Raw genomic sequence first — 20,873 nt, 5'->3', positions numbered from 1 at the left:
TTATTAATTTGCAATTAATCATGTTAATTTCTCCAAGTTGAGTCTGCTTTGCCCGTGGTGGTAATTGGCTAGTAATCTTCCTGTCCTTATCTCAACCCGCAAGCTTCTCATCATATTTTCTCCCCATCCTGTTGAGGAAGGGGACTGAGAGCGGTTTGGTGGTCACCTGGCAGCCAGCCAAGGTCAACCCATCAGACCATGTTAATTCTATACCCTGCATCCTGAGTCCCATTCTCTCTTGCCTTCTCTGTGCGGTATCGGTGAGGACCAAAATGAGGACTAACTCCTCTCCATTCATGGTGAGGAGGTGAGGTTTTTCCTAAGACTTTCGTATCTTCTAGCACCTTCAAGCAAGCCATTTCTTAAAAACACGCACACAAAGACTCCACCAGCAGCAAAAAAACCCAAACAAAACCAACAGAAAAAACAGTAAAACCTAAAACAAACGAAAGAGTTAATGGATGTTTTCAAGGAACATTTTGAAAATAAACAGTAAAGATTTCCATCGTCCTTTCTTTTCTCATGATCCTGAATCAAATGGACAGCCTTTGTGTATTTTTGGAAGCAATTACCAGGACAGACTTAAGATCACACACCAAAAAGAATTCATTCGCTGTGAGAAGTCCTAAATTAGAAGCCAAAAAGTGCATGAACATCTTAGCCAAACAACAGTAACTCAAGTCTTGTAAGCTGTCACTAAATCAAGTCTCTTAATAGGTAAGAGCCTAGAAACATTAAAAGTGTTTTTTTTCCCCCTTAACATTTGAAATGGAAATGCAATTAAATTCACTTACTTTGCTCTTCTACTCCAGCTAAAATCAGCTCTAGCTCTATCAGGAACAGGCCTACATAACTTGATTGCAATCATTTATGTGTAAGATTTAATTGGACTTCCTTACTTCTGTCAACATGCAGCCGTGATGCGATGCAGAACACTTATCTACTGCATGCATCTCTTCACTGACCTACCATGATTTTATTTAAGACCATATACAGCTGCTGGCTGAGACTAGCTTTTATACTGTTCCAGAGAGAAGACAAAAATTAAAAACTTTGAAAGCAAGGGCACGCTGCAAGACATGACAGAGACTGCAATTCTTCAACAGGCTAAAACCTGAATAAGTTATCAGGCACTTTGCGTATGCAGGATATAGAACAGATAGCATCAGATATGTGAGCAGAAAACCAAAAGTCAAAGCTCACTCAGGCAAGCAGATTTAAGATTTTCCAAAGTATACATGGATAATTTAAACTCTACCAAGTTGTCCTTCCCAAGAAGGGCTCCACCTCACATCTCAAGCACAGATACAGTGGATAGAAGGTTAAAAAAAGAACAAAGAAAAATTTAAACAGCTCGTTCTCTTGCTTCAGTGTTCACAAAGACTTCTCTCCTTAAGTTTATTATGTGTTTTTAAATATAAAACCCATTCAATTTTATTATTAGACATATCTTGCTTAAAATAAAAAATAAATAAAAATCAAGATACTTGCTTTTCTTCTAGGTCTTCAGACCTCAAGGGTACAGCATAGTAAAAGTCATGCTAATATTTTTTAATAGACAAGTTCCAGAATTCTCATCACTTTAAGTGAGTTAGTAGACATAAAGGAATTAAATTTATTGGTAACTGTGCAAACACAGTTATTATTATGTTTTTTTTCCGGGCAAGATTTTTGAGATCCTGAAGTGAAGGAAAAAATAAATAATTGCTGGCTTCAAAGAATGCATATTCATCAGATGGATTGCTCACATTTGTACACGTACAAAAGAAACCTTAAGAGTACTAAATGCTATCAGGTTCATATTTATGATTTTTAATTAAACCAAATACCTGGTATTTAAATACATTTAAAATTTAAAGTAATTGCAAAAATTGGTTTAAAAAATTCCCCTTCCCTCTTAAGAGGAATCCTCTGTGAACAGCAGATTCTTAATCTAAACACACACAGTACAATTGATTTACAACAAGATACTGCTGGAAATTATCGTAGTTAAATGATATTAGCCTGTACTACTCATATAATTTAAATTACAGTCAACATCTTTAACCAGAAAGACAAAACAAAATCCCCCAATCAAAATTACAGGAAGGAGAATGAAGTTTATTAACTTCCAGAAAAACACTTGCTTATATAGAAGAGTTTCCTCCATTATATAAAAGGATTATTGGTTATTAGCATAATTCTTTCAACCGTATACATTATGAATTCTCATATAGTACACGAGTTTTAATAAATTATCCCCAGAAACTAGCTGCATCCAAGCTCGACTTAATGTTCTGCATATTTTCTCGACGTTGTTTGGTATAAATATTTGCCTCTCCTTTCTGCAGCCGACGCCTCAGAGCAGACTTTTGTTGTTTGGTCAGTTGACGTTTTATCTTCTGTTTCACCAGTTCCTACAAATAAACAAACAATTCAGTCTCAGAAGTTTATGAAAATCGTGTAGTACTAAGACATGGCACAATGATACTGCATTTTCAGTACCAACGTGAACATGCGTGATCCTAGCAGGAAGACTTCTGAACATGGAGAAGTTAGTGATCTCCCAACAGTTAGTGTGAGTAAGCCCATGTCTGTGCTGTGCTGCACTAAGCTACATGTACAGGGCTGTCTTCAGGCCTCTGTTGCGCTGCACAAAGCTGCTGGCAGTAGGATAAACTAAGCCAGCTCCTGCTCAATACTGGCAATTAGGCCTCCTGTGAAGCCCCGCCTTTACCTAAAAGTGCAGCAAGAAGTTCTCATGTGAACTTCAGTTCAGCTTTACTGTAGAAACGATGAACAGAGTTGCTTCCTTGTAAGAAAAATCATAAAAAGTTCAAGTGAGTTAAGAGAGATTATAGGTTGTATAAGAGATTACAAGGTCTGCATGGTGTACTGTGTGTTTCTTAACATTCCAGTTCAACACTAAACCCTCAGGGCTCCCAGCATCTAAAAGGGTGTGGGATTATCTATGCTACTCTCTCCTGATCATCTTAGCTCTAATAAATAGCATTTTAAATCATACCTTATGGAGTTTAAGTGTCTTTCTTATGAGGACCAGAAAGGACTAGCACCTCTCAGTGCAAAACACGTGTTCTACAAAAATGTAAAATCTGATAATATTCTACGCTTGAAGATTAGACAAATGTCTTTTAAAAAAAAAAAACAATAGAACATTTCACATCCAGTAGTAATTATTTAGTTTGTGTCTATTTTTTTTTAGCATCTTGTTTTTTTCTAAAGTTTGGATTACAAAGATCTGAGCATGATTCTAATGGAAAACAACAACTCTCTATCACAAGTGTGGCTAAAAAAGATGGGCAGTCAGGAGTGATTTACAATTCCTCCTCCAGTTTTCCCCTGTTGTGAGGCACTCTCCTATAAAGAGACTCTAAAGGACTGTCTCATGCCTCTACAGCAAAAGTACTGAAACAGCAACTATTACTTCCATAAAACTGTGGTAGTTTTATGAAATTTCATCTGTTATTTACGATCTATGTTTTCATTCTGAGTTCCGCTCTCCATTATGATTACCCACAATAAAAATGAAGCCATAATTTGGTAGACTGTGGCTATGATTTTGTCATTTGGAAAATGATCCCAGCTCAAGCTGCTGCACTGATACGGAGTGCGCACTTGCATATCTTGTCTTAGAACAAAAAAAGAAAGCAAGTTATTTTCATCTAACTATTTCAGCACAACAGAATTATATCTTCTTGGAAATACCAAAGGACCAAAGGAGTGTCTTAGTTTTATTATAATTAATAAAGTATTAAAATAAAAAAATCCTCTTAAGGAATAAATCTGCCCTCAATAAAAGATCTGCTGATGGCCAAATAACTGGACAAGAGGAAAAATATCAATCTAATTACATTTCCTTTACATGTACACCAATTTCAGTTGCCTTGTTGTGCTTCCTTGATTGTACTATCAACTCCACTTCACTGCAGCATACGAAGCAGTAAGTTGGTAGGGAGTAAATCATGAACCAGAAAGCCTAACTTTGGCAAGTTATGCTCTTTAAGAATTGCTGTGGCTAACACAGCTAACGTAACAAAATACAAGGTAGTCAATGAACCCAATTACTCAATCCTGATTTCAGCAGCAATCCTGCAGTACTCAGGAAACCACCTGAACAGCAGTTTCCCAAGTTATGACACATGCAGGCTGACACTCGAAATGTGGTTAGAAAACACTTGCATGTGATGTGTCCTTCTTTCCTTGGGTACTTGGTGGCACTCAGTATTTAACCGTAAGCTCTTTGGAAATAAAAACTGTAGATTCTCTTTAAAAATATTCCTGAAGAAAAACTGATTAGAACTAATTTAAACTGTTGCACTGATGTTTTTCTTTTGCCAATAAAGTATCTGTTGTTCTGTGTTTTCTATAAGCAGAACCCTGAAAGAAGGCTTCTCTACTTCTCCCACTCCAGTCTAGGACAGATAACTAGTTTATACAAAACTTGCTAGAAGAAATTTTGCAAGTGGGATACCAGAAATCTTTGACATGTAATCATAATGTAAATTCCCCAAATCCTATGATTTAGGATTCTTTTATGATTGATTTAAAAATCTGCCTATGTTTTACTATGTTTTCTCTGCCACAACCGCAGATGAATGCTAGCAGCAATAACAGGCATAAGCTCTACGCAGCCCTGGGGATCTTACTGCACTGCCATTATTCTGCATTTTTAGTTTTGTAATTATTTTCATATGTTACAAATAGGTCATTATACATAACATTTCTTTAGCTCTAACACTCAAAAATTAAAATAAGATTCAGTAAAGGGCAGAAACAATTTACTCAGCATAAAAGCATGTAAGTGAAAGCATTATGCAAGGTATGATAGAATTTTTTATGTGTCTGAATCTCTTGAAAGCTTTTCTGATAAAGTGTTTTTATCTTTTAGAACAGAAAATTAGGTATATACATGCCATTTATATATTTTTAACACATTTTATGTGTCTGCTGACAGAACATACATACATCCTCTAAATACTCAAAAAGGTTTCTATAGCTACATAACGATCATTGCTACCACCAAGTGGTGTACAAGAATACAATTTTACAATTTCAAGTAATTTCCTTTATAGAACTTAGTAGTACTAATCTTTTTTTTTTCCTTCTTTTTTTTTTAATTCTGCATACTTACATTAGCAAACCAAAAAGAAAAGGAAAAAAAACAGGAAAAAAAAGAAAAGATTGCAAGGACCAAAAGCTAGGGAATTCCTGGCTCTTGTTTACTTCATACCATAGTTTTAACCCAATCCTTTGTCTCCTTAAGAAGACACAATGCCATCCCATAGAGTAAGAACTGTGATGATGAAGATTAAAATTGTTTGATTTTTCCTTGCATGAAGTCTGGTAAAAAAAGTCTCAGACAAGATACGAACATGCTCTTCCTTAACATTTATTTACACATGTAAATTTACTAGTTATTGGTATCTTTAAAATACTTATCTTAAAAAAACCAAATCCAAACACGAAAAAGTAAGGCAGCCATCTATTCAATGAGTATCACAGCCACCCACACGCACCTTGCGTAAAACACGGCTGCTTCAAAGAACAACTTATCACTTAACAGGACAGTAGCAAAGCCTTTGTTAGAAAAGTACTGAAGCAGTAAGTAGCAGACCGAAAAGACTGTAAATGAGGAAAATCAAGTCTAACCGAAAAAAAATAATAAAATTGCTCTTGCTGGCACTAGAGGTTTCAGGTATATTGAAATATACTCTAATCAGGCAATAGAAATGCTTTGAAAATACACAACTGAAGAAGTACGTATTTACTTTCGGTAGCTGTTGTGAAGGAGCTGAAACTACATTAACATATTCCCCAAACTAGATTGATTTTCAGAGCTTCTGGTCCTAACTGCAAATAAAAATGAGACTAAACATAGGTACCCATATTTACAATGGCAAGTACGTAGTCTGACCTAATTAAAAAAATACCTCACGAATCAGCTGTGAACTGAAAGGTGTTTTTTCCTGTTTTGTATAAGAACACTTTATAACTAATAAAGAACGTAGGACTTTCTTCCCTTTAAAATGAAAATGCACTTTTAAACATGTGACAGACGTAGCCATACTGACAACTGTATAGTCATGGGTTGAAGCAGACGACATCAAAATCTGCTGAAAATGTTCTGATTTATACAATGCAGAAAGTCAAATAAATTAATATTGCCAAAGAAATCGCTATTGAAGTGAGTTCATGTAACGTTTCAGAAGAGTGTGAAGAAATCTCTAAGATGACAAGTGAAAAAGGCTAAATTAAATCTTGATTCAAGCACCAACTTTTAAAATAAAAAATATTAATTGTAGCTAGCAACAGAAACAAATGAACTGATATCATGTTTGTGCATTAACATACATCAGCCTGTTACTGGCTAAATGAAGAGTTGTTAATGCTGAAGTAGGGCTTTGGTGAAAGGGCAAAGAGCAGTACATGAAGGAAAGTGCTGGAAATCATTGTGTAAACAATTACAGAAGCATCTGTCCTGTTTTTCTGTGGGCATGGAAGTGCAAGCCAGAGAGGTACATGGCAAGAGTTTTTTAAAGATAATTAATGCTAGAGAACATTTTTACAAACAGGTACTAACAACTGCGTGCAATGTAACATGCTCTAAGAGTAAACTAGGTAATAACAGTAATATTTACCGCCGGAATGGTTGAACAGCTCCCAACACTTCTGACTGATGTGATACTTTCAGTCCTTGCTCTGTGCTCAGCAATATGAATGACACTCTCTTCATTTCTAAAATACGTAAATCAATGTTTTATTCCACTAGCAAGATAAACATCCTTTGCCTTTACGAGCATCATGTTTTAGTCATCTCTTTGAGATATAATCTAAAAACTCACACAGAACATGCAAGTACTACAAACCATTTACATTTTAACACTAGTTGTTCAAAACAGCCATTTTATGAATGGAGAATTTGTTGCACAATAGCCACATGTATACCAAGCACATGAAATGAAGCTTCAGAACACTAGAAGAATATATTTCAGATTCTGCACAATGTTTTGACACGTCATTTCAGTAAAAAGCAAAAGCAGATGAGGGGGAGCATGAACTTTGTATATGCGTCCAGGTGCATGGTGGGCTGGCAAAGTCAGATTTAGAATTTCATGTACAAGGGGCTATCTGAAGGTAAGCGGGAATTTCTAAGTACATCAGGAAAGGAACTGAAAGCTAGAAAAACAGACAATACTATATATTTGACATACATTCCAAGGAGCCTGTTCTTGCTAACTTCAGCTGAATAAGCAGCAGAATAATTTGGCTTTGAGTCAGAGCATTCAAATTACAATCTTAGTCATAAAAGTTTTTTAGAAGCAGTATCTTAATATCAAGAACTCTTTCACTACCAATATTAACTGAAATAAAGAAAAAGGGAAAAAAATTCCACAATAGAAAATAAGTTGGTCTACGCATTAAACCCAAGACCTATTCTCTCATTAGATACAACTACGTGCTGGATAACTGATCTGTCACGCCTTACGTATGTAGTACCAATCACAAGACCAATAGGGACAACATTCACTGCAATGTTTTCACAATAAATTGAATTTTCAGTCTTCAATTTAAACAAGGTTAGCTGAAGACTAGTCCTTTCTGAACTACCTGAAACATTTACATTCAGTTGGGGGAGCTGCTAGACAGTAAATATGAATCTTTACCTGTCATGCATGATGTTCTCGTTTAATGCTGACAAGTCAACCAGATCAGGGCATTTGTCTTCATTCTCTTTATCACTACAGCACCCTTCTTGACCTGTCTGATTTTCGACTTCAGCAGCATTTTTGGTTATGGTTTTGTCCTTAATAAAAACAACTGCAGAACTCCCTCCATCTTCACTTAACTTCCAAAGCATAGTTTGCCCTTCAACTTCTTCTAAGGCTGAACTCAACTTTGACATATTCAGCCTTTGTGTATTTTCACTACTTTCAGTTGTGTCAGCCTCTTCATTGGTACACGTAAAGTTGTTAGAGGTTCTGCTTTCAGCGAAATCACCCGTTTCATACATGAAGTCTACATTGTTTTCTTTATCTTTTGTGAAGAAGTTGAGTTTATTTTCAGCATCTTCTACAAATTCTGATTCTGTTGTATTATCATCCTCATCAGAACCCGGTGGGTAAAGCAGTTCACCATCTTCCTCCATTTCTTTTGCGTAGCCGCTGGCAGCAATCTCTCTATCAAGACAGCACTCTCTCCTATAAAAGAAGTAAGTTTTCTTTTAATATGCTAAATCATCAAGATACAAATATGCCACATTTTGGATTAAAAATATTAATCAAACTAGACTGTAATTACCTATACTATTAACAAAGAGGATATATTCTGTTGAAACACACAGAACACCACATGATACTGCTGAACTTTAGGTAAAGTATTAATAGAATTTGACCTGAGAGAAGCAAACTTCTGCAGAAGATTATTACACCTCTATAACCAGCGTTTATTTATTTATAGGAAATTACTTTATTTTATCAGGAATACCATTTGGCTTTAAGTTCAAATGATGTTAAAACAAACAGAAGAACAAAGGGTACACTGACACACAGAGACTGATTCAAGTGTGGTAACCCTTTGGAAAACTGCTAGAATGAAATAAAACCCTTTTCACTGCAGCAGCTTCAGTCTTAAAATAAGGAAAATTACTTTTCGAAACAGACAAAAGACATTAAGAAGAAAACTTTGATCATAATAATGTTTGAAGAGGCAGTCACCATATTTACTCGCATTTTAAAAATAAATTTAAAATTGAAACCCAAATTAATCTTCAATATACTAGAACTGCCAGATACGCTTTGAGAAGAGGAAGAAACCGATTCTGATTTACTACTTGTTTCAAGTTTTGGATCAATCTCTCTTCCTTAGCTGCAAGGGGAAAGACGGAGGAGGCAGCAGCAGATTTTAAAGAGCACTTTAGCTGTTAGAAACCACTTACAGTAACTTCGAAGAAAACACCGTAGGAATGACAAACCCGTAATTTAAAATTGCACAGTTAGGCCTATTTCTTTTTATTTCTCCTACAAGCATTTTTCTCACCAAACCAACACAAATACCATAAACAGGTGAACTCAAATTCATCTGGCAGTTTCTACCTGATGTCTTTGAATGCTGGGAAGAGCTCACTCTCGTAGTTGAAGCGCTTCTTAAAGAACTCCTTAATACAGTTAACATCTCTGTCAAAATACCTGTAAAAAAAACAGAATTGCACAAACACAGAATCAAGGTAATGAAGTCTACTGCAATGACAAACTTTTAACCTATGTTTCTTGACTTTTACTGATTTTATTTTAAAATTATTTCTATTAGTGATCCCAAGACAAAAGGCCAGGGAGACAAACTGCTGCAGTAAGCATTTCTAAGCATTTCTTAACTGAACAACACCATTGTCTCTGAGAAGCAATTAATTACATATTTATTCTAAACAGACATTTCTACTCACTCATAAATCAAACTATGCTTGGAATGTTATTTGTGCTGCATGACAGCAATGGTAGAAAAAGAACCAGAAACAGGCTTATGGAAACAAGTCATGGTTGACTATTTGCTGGCATCAGCACTTGTCAGATTTGCTTTGAAAACATCATTAAATTCGAACCTACCATTCAGCATTTGCATGTGACGTTGATACCATCTGAGGGAAATCAATCATAGTGACATGGTCATCATTATCCAATATGAGATTAAATTCATTGAAATCACCATGAATCAAACCATGATTGGCAAGTTTTACAATCAGATCCATTAATTCACTGTAGACAGAGGCAGGATCTTCAACGTGGCGCACCTGGCACCTGAAAAGTTAAATAAAATGAAATATTCTGAACCTTGAAAGATGTCATTTAAAAATACAGACAAAGTACGTGGAATACATCTGACAGAATGCCAGGGTAATTCAAGCTAAAAGGGCTCTCAGGTGCAACACCCTCCTCAAAGCAGACTCAACTTTGAGATCAGACCAGATTGCTCAGGGCTTTGTCTAGCTGGGGCTTGAAAAATTACAGGGATGGAGAGACACTGTGCAACTTCCCCAAACACCCTGTGCCACGGCCTCACTGTCCTTGATTGGAGAAAATGTCTCCTTATATCCAGGCTAAATCTCATTTCAACATATGCTCATTGTATCCCATCAGGCACCGCTGTCATAATGCATTATTTAAATAATGGATCCGCAAATTTTTTATGTCTCTCCTGTTTTAAGTAATCTTATAGTCTCAGTAGGAACCAGGTCTTCCTGTATTCAAATTCAAATGCCCCACGGCATTTTCTTTTACAAAAACATATTTTCTAGACCAAGTAAGGAAACAAAAAAAAAAAAGAAAAAAGCTTAAAGTGTTCCTGAAGGTATACCTACGAAAGCAAAGTACCTTTGGAGGCAAAATACAGATCATCTGGTCTTTAGAAACAACCCAAGTAAACTGGTAGTTATCTTATTGTACTATAAACTGTCAAAAACTGGTTGGCATTTACAGTTATCATGAGATATTTTGGTCCGAATGCAGCACTACAGTATTATGAGAATGGATCGTTTGTGCAGCACAAAGAACAAACAATGGAAGTCTAGCAGCTCTGTAACAGGCTCCTGTTAAACACCTTCATACCAAAATTAATTGGTGACACTTCTCTCAGCCACAGGCCTGGATAATCAAAGGCAAATCATGCCTGACAAATTTGGTGGCCTTCTATGATGTTGCCACAGCATTGTAGATAAGGGGAGAGCAACCGACATCATCTTCGTGGACTTATGCAAAGTGTTTGACACTGTCCCGCATGACATCCTGGTCTCTAAATTGGAAAAGCATGGATTTGATGGACGGACCACTTGGTGGTAAGGAACTGGCTAGATGGCTACACTCAAAGGGTTGCAGTCTATGGCTCAATGTCGACATGGAAACCGGTGACAAATGGCGTTCCTCAGGGGTCAGTACTGGGACCAGTGCTGCTTAACATCTTGTCAGTGACACGGACAGTAGGACTGAGTGCACCCTCAGCAAGTTTGCCAATGACACCAAGCTGTGTGGCACAGCTGACACGCTGGAGGGGAAGGGATGCCATCCAGAGGGACCTTGACAGGCTTGAGAGGTGGGCCTGTAAGAACCTCATGAAGTTCAACCAGGCCAAGTGCAAGGTCCTGCCCCTGGGTCATGGCAATCCCAGGCACAAATACAGGTTGGGCGGAGAATGGCTTGACAGCAGCCCTGAGGAGAAGGACTTGGGGGTGCTGGTAGACGAGAAGCTCAACATGAGCAGGCAATGCGCACTTGCATCCCAGAAAACCAACCGCATCCTGGGCTGCATCAAAAGAAGCGTGGCCAGCATGTCGAGGGAGGTGATTCTGCCCCTCTACTCTGTTCTGGTGAGACCCCACCTGGAGTGCTGTATCCAGCTCTGGAGTCCTCAACACAAGGCGGCCACGGACCTACTAGAACAGGTCCAGCAGAGGGCCACGAAGATGATCAAAGGGCTGGAGAACCTATGCTATGAGGACAGGCTGAGAGAGTTCAGGTTGTTCAGCCTGGAGAAGAGAAGGCTCCGCTGAGACCTTATAGCGGCCTTCCAATACCTAAAGGGGGCCTACAGGAAGGATGGGGAGGGACTCTTTATCAGGGAGTGTTATGATAGGACATGGGGTAACAGCCTCAGACTGAAAGAGGGTAGATTTAGATTGTATATCAGGAAGAAATTCTTTCTGGTAAGGGTGGTGAGGCACTGGAACAGGCTGCCCAGGGAAGCTGTCAATGTCCCATCCCTGGAGGTGTTCAAGGCCAGGCTGGATGGGGCTTTGAGCAGCCTGGTCTAGTGGGAGGTGTCCCTGCCCATGGCAGGGGGGTTGGAACTAGATGATCTTTAAGGTCCCTTCCAACCCGAACCATTCTGTGATTCTGTGATCATAAGATGTCCTGCTAGCTCGTTGAATTTGGAAGTCATGTTAACTGGTATCTTCTGAGATCAGAATCTCAGGTGCCAGGGAGCACGGGTAAGGGCTGGAGCAAGGAAGATGTACCCTTGGTGGAAGCGCATCAGTTCAGGGAATACTTCAGCAAACTGGGCATACAAAAGTCCACTGACCCTGATGGGATGTACCCCAAGCACTGAGATAGGTGGCAGGTGTCATTGCACAGCTACTTTTGATAATCGCTGACCAATCATGGCAATTGGGAGAAGTATATGAAGACTGGAGAAAGGCAACGTCACTCCCACCTTCAAGAAGGGCAAGAAGAAGGATCCAGGCAACTATAGGCTGGGCAGCCTCACCATGAGCCCTGGGAAGGTGATGGAGCTGCTAATCCTGGAAACCACTGTCAGGCACATTAGGGACAGAAAAATAATCCAGAGTAGTCAACTTCACCATGGAAGTCATGCTTGACCAACTTGATAAACTTATGTAATGAAGTGACTGGCCTGCTAGATGCGGGGAGAGCAGTGGGTATTATCTGCCTGGACTTCAGTAACCTGACACTGTCTCCTGTAAGGTTCTCATAGAGAAGCTGCTGATGTACAGTCTGGATGTCCAGACACTGAGGTGGTTTGAAAATTGCCTGAATGGCTGTGCACAAAGTCTCACTGGAGGCCAGTGACTAGCAGTGTACCCCAGCAATCAAAAGTGGTTACAGTGCTGTTTAACATCTTCATTAATGAGCTGGACAACGGGGCAGAATTTGCAGATGACAGCAGTGTTGCTGATACGCCAGAGGGTTGTGCTGCCATTCAGAGGGAACTCAACAAGCTGAAGAAATGGGCCAGCATGAACCTCATCAAATTCAATGAGCAGTGCAAAGTCCTGCTTATTGGGAAGGAACAACCTCATACATCAGTACACACTGGGTGTCACCCACCTGGAAAGCAGCTTGGTAGAAAAGGACCTGGAGGTCTTGGTGGTTACCAAGTTGAGCATGAGCCACCAATGTGTCCTCGCTGCAAAGGCGGCTAATGATATCCTGGGCTGCATTAGCCAAAGCATTGCCAGCAGGTTGAGGGAGGTGATTATTCACATGTGGTGAGGGCATACTCTGCACACTTGGAGTACTGTGTCCAGTTCTGGCCTGCCCAGTACAAGAGAAACATGGACATACTGGGGAGAGTCCAATGAAGGGCCACAAGGATGATTACGGGATTGTAGCATGTGAAAAGGCTGAGACCTGGAACTGTTCAGCTTGGAGAAGAGAAGGCGGCTCGGGGGGATCTCATCAAAGTATATAAATACTTGAAGGGAGGGTGCAAAGAGGACAGAGCCAGGCTTTTTTCAGTGATGCCCAGTGACAGGACAAGAGCCAATGGGCAAAAACAGAAACACGGGACAGTGCTTGAACATGAGCATTTTTGTCGCTGTGAGAGTGACTGAGCACTGGCACACACTGCCCAAAGAAGTTGTGGAGTCTCCCTCTTCAGAGATATTCAAAAGTCATTTGTACGTTGTCCTTGACAACTAGCTCTGAGTGGCCCTGCTCAAGCAGGGAAGTCAGACTAGCTGACCTCCAGAGGTCCCTTCCAATTTCAACCGTTCTGTGATTCTGTGACAAGTGAAATAAAGTAGCAGACTAGGAGAACTAAGTCCAATTTGGCAGGAACTTTGGAGAGCCCTGTACTTGTCAAAGAGAGCATAACAATTGTTTACCTTAAGTCACCAACTCCGCACCAGTTTTTCAACTCAGGCAATGGACAACAGCGAAACTGGGAACAGGCTATAGGTGGCCCTGCCTGAGCAGCATGTTTGGGCCAAATAACTGCTAGAGGTGCCTTCCAACCTCAACTATTGGGAGATTCTTTGATTTGGCATATTTGAAATAATTTTCATCCACTGCCTATCTCCTTCAGGTTAGAATCACGAAACAGGGAGAGTATGATAAACTTCCACTGCCGATGTCCACATGGAACTTTAAGCGCTCCATGTACATGATGGATATGGAATTATTTAAAAATGAAGGTGGGGAGACAGAATATAATGAACTCTTCCCTGTTAAGTCTTCAAATACTATGCTTTGGAATAACTCCTTTGTTATTAAACTGCCCACTTTACATGTTGTCGGCATGGACTGTTTTGTTCTAGAACTTTAAATCTCTAGGTTATTCTACCTTATATCGAGTATACAGGCTTTTTGCATTCTGCTCTGCAAACAAAACAAACCATCCCTTCATGCACAAACTTCAATGATATGTAGCGTTTCTAATGTTGAACAACTGAAGCAAAGTAACCTTCCTTGAAGAAGCAAAACCAGATTATACATGGTATTCTGTATAAACAGACCAGAAGTTCTAAAACAGTGAGTCATAATCTTACCCGAGTTAACAAAGCAAGGATCATGAACTGGAGCTCAGAACATGAAGGATATTATATTCAATATTGTATATATCCAATAAAATACAGAATACACAATTTCTGTGTAGAAACTAGTACTAACTAGTAACTAAGAATTAACAACTGTAGCAATACTAACACATTGCTCTTTTGATGTATTCCTTACTTTAAAAATTAGTCTATTTAACCAGTCTGTGGACTAAGAACGTAACAATTCCTCTGAATGAAGACATAAGAGAAGCAAGACTATAACTAAGCAGACTGCTAGTGAGTGTACGCCAAAGAGTATTGCTCAGCATTAAGTCAGAATTCACTAACATGATGATGAAAAAGCCTAACCCTGTTACCTTACTGAATCTAACACTGTTAGGATTTCTATAACACAGAGATTTCAAGCTTCAGTACTTACAAAGGATAGCCATCAATAAGTTCCATAACAACTGCATGCCTGTTGTAGTCTACAGGTTTTGGAACAGGAAATTTTCTGTCATGTAAAGCCTGGAAAGAGACAACACACTGAAGAATTAAAATTAAATAGTTATGAAAACATTACATACATTGTCAAACTGATGTCTAAGACAAGCACTAAATATTATTGTTGACGTTACTCAAATGCTAACTGCATACATCAAATCACGTGCTTAAGAAGGAAGACAGCATAACAGCCATTTCAACTTTCACTACAAAAACAAGTAAAACTTTTAAATTTAGACATGAAGCGCACTGCTGTATTGTCTTTAGTTTAATTATTGTGCATCTGGAAGAAAACCACAAGAGAATGGAAACATGATTGACTCATACCTGGTCTGCTACCCCAAGTAATCAAGAGTAGGTAACAGAGAATAGGGTGTCAGGCATTAGAAAAAAATTCCACACTAAGTTGCTTCCAATAAAGTTCTGCCTGACTAGTTAACCTATACTCAGTTGCTCTAATACAAAAGTTTATTCTCAAATATCAATAACCAGCATTACAGCACACTAAAGATTAACCAAAGGTAAGTCATAATATTTTGAAGCTCTCTGGTTTGCCTTTTTTAACGTAAATTTAGTCATTCACTTGACCCACTCAACTTCTTTATGGGTTCATTCCCTTTTTACTCATTCTCTTGTCGACAGTGAATTTTTCCAAGATAGAATTCTAAGTTGAAGCAACATAAATACAGCTTTTGTTACTTAAATATTACACTATTACCACTTTTCAGCACACAATTAATCCTCCCCCAACATTCTTGTCAGGGAAATTGACACCCACAATTTTATGTCTACAAGTCCTGACCACATAATGCTTCACCAGTTGGATCAGCTAGACCAAAACAGAGGTTTTAAATTATGTTAACAGTTTTTTCTCTCTGTGTCGAGGCCACTGGTAGAACCTATCAAGGTTTGTTAAGAGAAACAAGAAAATACTATTTAATGTATATAGTAATGTTGAATAGCACAAAAGAAGGCAAAACTAGTTTTTTTTTACAAATAATTATTTTTCCACTATCAACTTTATTATCAATTACTAGATAACATCTGGAATTTTTTTAAAGCAGGTCAAAAAATATGGAACTCTGCAAACAGGAATATATGCTTGGAAATTAAATCTTTTTCCACAATATAGAACAAAGTGTGTCTTTTCAGATTAGAATACCAGTCTGGACTGAAAGATTTCCCTCAACAGCACAGCAACAACTGAAAAAATAAATAAGTGAATTAAAAAAAAAAATATTCTTATAAGTAACTGTAATTCCTTACTTTTAAAGGTGTTTTTGCAAGCTTATGCAATAACTTTCAAAGGAAAACCAGCAGAACTGGTGATATATAAATTATCTATCCATGAATAACAATGTCAATTTACAATTCTCCCATGACACCTGCTTCTGTTCTGCATGACTTCCATGGCAAAGCTTCATTTTGTCACTGGAAAGCATACAAAACACATAGCATTGAAATTCTCTGAAATGTATACTTTAAGTCCATTAGGGGAAAAAAAAAGTGTAAAACCTACCAGCACTGCAAACAGAAACTGATGAAAAGACTGTCTGAAAATATGTTCCAGTCTACTATGTCATTGCTGATACTGTGTGAATGGCCACCTACCTTCATATAGGCAAACTCCTTCATTGCTGCTAGCCGGGATAAATACAGCCATGACATTTTATGCCTGTGCTTGTGGTAGTCACGTTTATTTTTCAGACTGCGAAAGGAAGTTCTTCCAAGCCTATGTAATTTCAATGCGAACTGTTGCTCCTCTTCGTTTGCAACAATATAGATATCTAGAAGACATAATAATGACACCAATTGAATAAATTATATCTAACAAGCTAGTATCTAATGAAAAAGTGCAGTAATAAGTTTGTTATTTCACTTCTCACAATTACTATTTCTGGCATAGAAAGTCCTACTACAATTAGTAAAGACAGATAAAATTACATATTGTGTGTTAGAGACTTGAACAAGAAGAAATTATTGTAAAGAGATCACGGTACTCCATTAGAAGAAATACTGATGGGATCCGAGACATCTTTCAGAGTAGGAGATCTTAAGATTCCTATATTCATGTTAACATCTCATGCTACCTGCACAGCAAAGAACAAATACAAGCTATCCTGGCAAAATATCTAGGGCAGATGCTGGTGTTCTTAATCACACTCTGGAAAAGCCTTCTTCTTTCTATTGAGTGGACAGACAACCCAAGGGACCAGCTTCTTAATTTACAGTGTTAACAAATAGCCTATGTTTCATTTCTACCGTTTGTCCCCAACAATACCCTTCTCATTGTTCAATTACACAAGTTACATTCTGTGTCAAATTACAATATACATGAACGTAAGAGGAACCAAGGTAGTACTCCGATAGATTTGAGACTATTTTACTTTACTTATTTCTAAGTGGTATGAAAAAAAAGTAATCATCTTTTTTGCTAAAATAGTTCAAAACTCTTCACAAAGCGTGAACAAACAGCATCTGCCTACAAAGTACTGTTTTAAGTGACAAACCAAGAATCAGACAAAATGGTCAAAGTAGAATAACACTCTTGTGAAAAAATATTCAAATGCAGCCAGAAGCCTCACATGGCATTTCAACAAGTGACCCATAAGTCTTGGTGTTTGACAGATTAACTGACATGACTATCCAGAGGAAAACTTACCTAGTTTCTAGCAAAATATTTGGAACATTACAGCTGTGTTTGATTAAAAAAAATTACTGAAAATGTTTTTTACACTTACCTGATTCTTTGCCAACACCCATCTGGTTTCCAACAGAATTTATGACTTGTCGGGAAGATAGAGTTTTCAAAGCAAGGTAATCATATCCTGCATTAGTTAACCGATAACCCTGGACAGCTAGGCAAGAATAAAATATAAAACATTTCATTTTTCATTATGTAATACATTACATTTAAAGTAAGTATCAATTTAGCCTTGTTTCTTGTTTCAGCATACAGTACACAACACCGAAGTAGTATTTCACCTGTTGGGTAATATCAGCCCAATCTGACAGAATGGTAAAGATGTTTAAATTCCTGCAAGTTTTATGAAAACTGACAACTGGGCAAAAGACAGACATGCTGCTAGCCCCTCTCTAATAGAGGCAATGTCAGTACTTTAAATACCCTGGGAAAACCCAAGGAGCATTTTGGAAGATACACATGTAGGGATCTCAGATTGTTGTGATGATCTGAAGAACTGGGACAAAAAGGATAGGAATTTCCTGTAGACTCCTACAGTATGTTTACAAAGCCAGATGCAACTAAAAGGCTGAAGGAAATGGGGAAAGGCCTGCACAACTACTATTTATCACATGACAGGGAAGAAAAACTACTTTAGTAGCTGTTTCTGAGGGGGTGAAACTGTCATGGCTTTTGCAGTCTGCTCCAGTTTCTGCACTATAAGACTCTAACTCATCTGGGTTGATCCACAGAATCACAGAATGGTTACAGTTGGAAGGGACCTTAAAAGATTATCCTGTTCCAACCCCCCTGCCCTGGGCAGGGACACCTCCCACTAGACCAGGCTGCTCAAAGCCCCATCCAGCCTGGCCTTGAACACGTCCAGGGATGGGGCAGCCACAGCTTCCCTGGGCAGCCTGTTCCAGTGCCTCACCACCCTTACCAGAAAGAACTTCTTCCTGATAACTAATCTAAATCTCCCATCTTTCACTTTAGAACCATTACCCCTCGTCCTATCACTACACTCCCTGATAAAGAGTCCCTCCTCATCTTTCCTGTAGGCCCCGTTTAAGTACTGGAAGGCTGCAATAAGGTCTCAGCAGAGCCTTCTCTTCTTCAGGCTGAACAACAGCACTCTCAGCCTGTCTTTACTGGAGAGGTGCTCCAGCCCTCTGATCATCTTTGTGGCTCTCCTCTGGACTCGCTCCAACCAGTCCATGTTCTTCTTACATTGTGGGTTCCAGAACTGGAGCACTGCTGTATGCATTATATTAACTAATGATTCTTTTATTTTACTTTGGTGACTGAGCAAAAAAGAAAGTTAAGTCTTCATCTCTTTTCTGCCTTTCATTTTTAATAGAATTGTCTAGATTGGAAGGGACCTTTAAGATCATTGAGTCCAACCATCAACCTAACACTGACAAAACCACCACTAAACCACATCCCTAAGCACCACGTCTACCCGTCTTTTAAGTACCTCCAGGGATGGCGATTCCACCACTTTCCTGGGCAGCCTGTTCCAATGTTTGACAACCCTTTTGATGAAGAAATTTTTCTTAATATCCAATCTAAACCTCCCCTGGCGTAACTTGAGGCCATTTCCTCTTGACCTATCGCTTGTTACTTGGAAGAGGAGAGTGACCCCAAGCAACAATCTTTACAGGCATGAGCAGCTCAGCAGACAACTACAGCATTTGGTGCTGCACAAATACATATTCCCAAGTTAGGTCCAAGAGAAGTTAAGGCTAGAAAGTGCTCTGGATGCTCACACATTTCAACCTGTGGTATTTCTCCAAGTAACATTATGATGCATTGGGGAGAGAATGAGAGAGGGAGCCCAACACAAAATTCAAACTCACTTTTAGTTCGTTCATAAGCTAGAAGTTTGTGCTTCACCAACTCTCTCAAAATTTTATTACATCCACCATGTTTAAGGCTGGCAATGGAAGCAATTAAGCTAGCAGGAACTATTTCATGGTTCTTCATGCCCATTTCCACCTAAAAGAGTAAATAAAAATAGACTTGTTAGCCCCTGTGTTCAACAATGAAATAATACCACATCCCACTTGAGACTAAAATCAGTTGTCACGGGTGCGTTATTGCTTTTTATGATTTAATCAAACCTTTTAATATGCATCATTGCCCCTTAACAGCCTTTATATAATTCAGCCTTGAAAATTCTACAGTACTGGCCAAAAGATGAATGGCTAAGTACATTTCAGTCTCAAAAGTGGACAAGGGAGCTGTTCCACATTTTTAACATGAGAGTCTCTTCTCATAATTACCCAGCCATGGCTCAATTTGCCTTCCCACCAGTACTTCTGCTGTCAGTACAGTCAGACAGCTCAACTGGCGAGGCCTGCATTTACCACGCAGCTTGCCACGGCAGCACGCCGCGCCCTGGGAAACCTCTGCTTGCTCCTCGTTAGACTGGGTGCCACAAGTTACCGGCACGCGTGGAAAAACTGGTGAGGGCACCTTACTGGGCGGCCACCACCGGAGCAGCCCCAGCGACCGCCCTGCCAAGGATCCCTCCGAGGAGGCGGGCTGAAGGCACGCACAGCACGACTTGGGCCCTCCCCACCGGGACACACCAACACCGGACCTGAGGGGAGCCAGCGAAAACAGGAGCAGGTCCCACCCCCCTGGAGCCTTTCTTCCGCTGCCGTCTGCGACGCAACCAACCCGGTCCCCCATCCGCGCACGGACCCTGCCCGACTCCGCTTAGCTAACCGACCACGCGGAATGCCATGCGCACGGCTGGATGCGCAGGCCTCCCCCCCTCTCCTGCGCCCCCAGCCGGCCTCCCCCCCGCCTCACCGCTGTCAGGACCCTGAAGTGCTCCCTGGAGAGGTACCGAAGCATCACCACGTTCAGCTTCCCCATGACCGCTGCGGCCGGTACGCGCCAGCGGCGCGAAGAGCCGTCGGAGTCCGGCGAGGAGCACAGCTAGGCCACTCCACTCCTGCGGAAACGCGCCAGCAGCGCGACCTTCCTCACACGCATGCGCAGAGCTCTCGGCAGGGCGGCAGCGAGCACCGCCCAGGCCGGAGTGCTGCGCGTTTGGGTCCTGGCAGCTGCATACAAGCTCGTGTCGTCGGCCGGATCTTTGCGCGCTTCATTCGTCACTGAGTCGTTATCGACTGGAAAATGATACAGAACAAGCCTCTGCGCCGTAACTGGCTCTACCTCTCTCCGTACTGCGAATTAGCCAAGTTGGGTGGTTTGTGCATCTGCCAAGACCGACTCCCTCGAAGAAACCACTCTTGGGAGAGGCGGGGAGAGCACCCGCCTCGCCCCGCGGCGGCGCCAGCACGAACGACCTAGCGCCACTCCGACGTCACCCCCCGCCCCGCGCGCCCGCCCGGCGCCCGCGCAGAAGGCGGGCAGGGGGGCGCTGTGAGGCCCTCCGTGCCTCGGCGC

At 40.1% G+C, this 20,873-nt stretch overlaps 1 protein-coding gene across 1 annotated transcript; it reads right to left on the bottom strand.

Annotated features, from left to right (window-relative positions):
* Positions 1 to 1,971: 1,971 nt before the first annotated feature.
* On the bottom strand, positions 1,972 to 20,510 carry RIOK2 (RIO kinase 2). The gene is made up of 10 exons (XM_063320412.1): positions 20,271 to 20,510; positions 19,310 to 19,448; positions 17,509 to 17,625; positions 16,379 to 16,554; positions 14,703 to 14,791; positions 9,600 to 9,791; positions 9,093 to 9,185; positions 7,665 to 8,198; positions 6,639 to 6,735; positions 1,972 to 2,396 (listed from the first exon to the last, which is right to left on the bottom strand). Exons 1-10 carry the CDS (start codon positions 20,334 to 20,336, stop codon positions 2,235 to 2,237), a joined length of 1,665 nt encoding a protein of 554 aa, XP_063176482.1. The 5' UTR covers positions 20,337 to 20,510; the 3' UTR covers positions 1,972 to 2,234.
* Between the last annotated feature and the right edge of the window lie 363 nt (positions 20,511 to 20,873).

This window comes from Chroicocephalus ridibundus, chromosome Z, assembly GCF_963924245.1.
Source record: "Chroicocephalus ridibundus chromosome Z, bChrRid1.1, whole genome shotgun sequence".
Taxonomy (NCBI): domain Eukaryota; kingdom Metazoa; phylum Chordata; class Aves; order Charadriiformes; family Laridae; genus Chroicocephalus; species Chroicocephalus ridibundus.
The sequence above is the reverse complement of the archived record's forward strand: the minus strand, read 5'-3'. Positions and strand labels throughout refer to the sequence as shown.

What these genes read in the sequence shown, in the direction of transcription:
- RIOK2 (XM_063320412.1), bottom strand. Translation starts at nt 20,336, where the DNA reads ATGGGGAAGCTGAACGTGGTGATGCTTCGGTACCTCTCCAGGGAGCAC. An exon ending in ACTTCAGGGTCCTGACAGCG is followed by an intron (nt 19,449 to 20,270) that starts GTGAGGCGGGGG and finishes TTACTCTTTTAG; the next exon opens with GTGGAAATGGGCATGAAGAA. An exon ending in CTTATTGATGGCTATCCTTT is followed by an intron (nt 9,792 to 14,702) that starts GTAAGTACTGAA and finishes TTAACTTTTCAG; the next exon opens with GTGCCAGGTGCGCCACGTTG.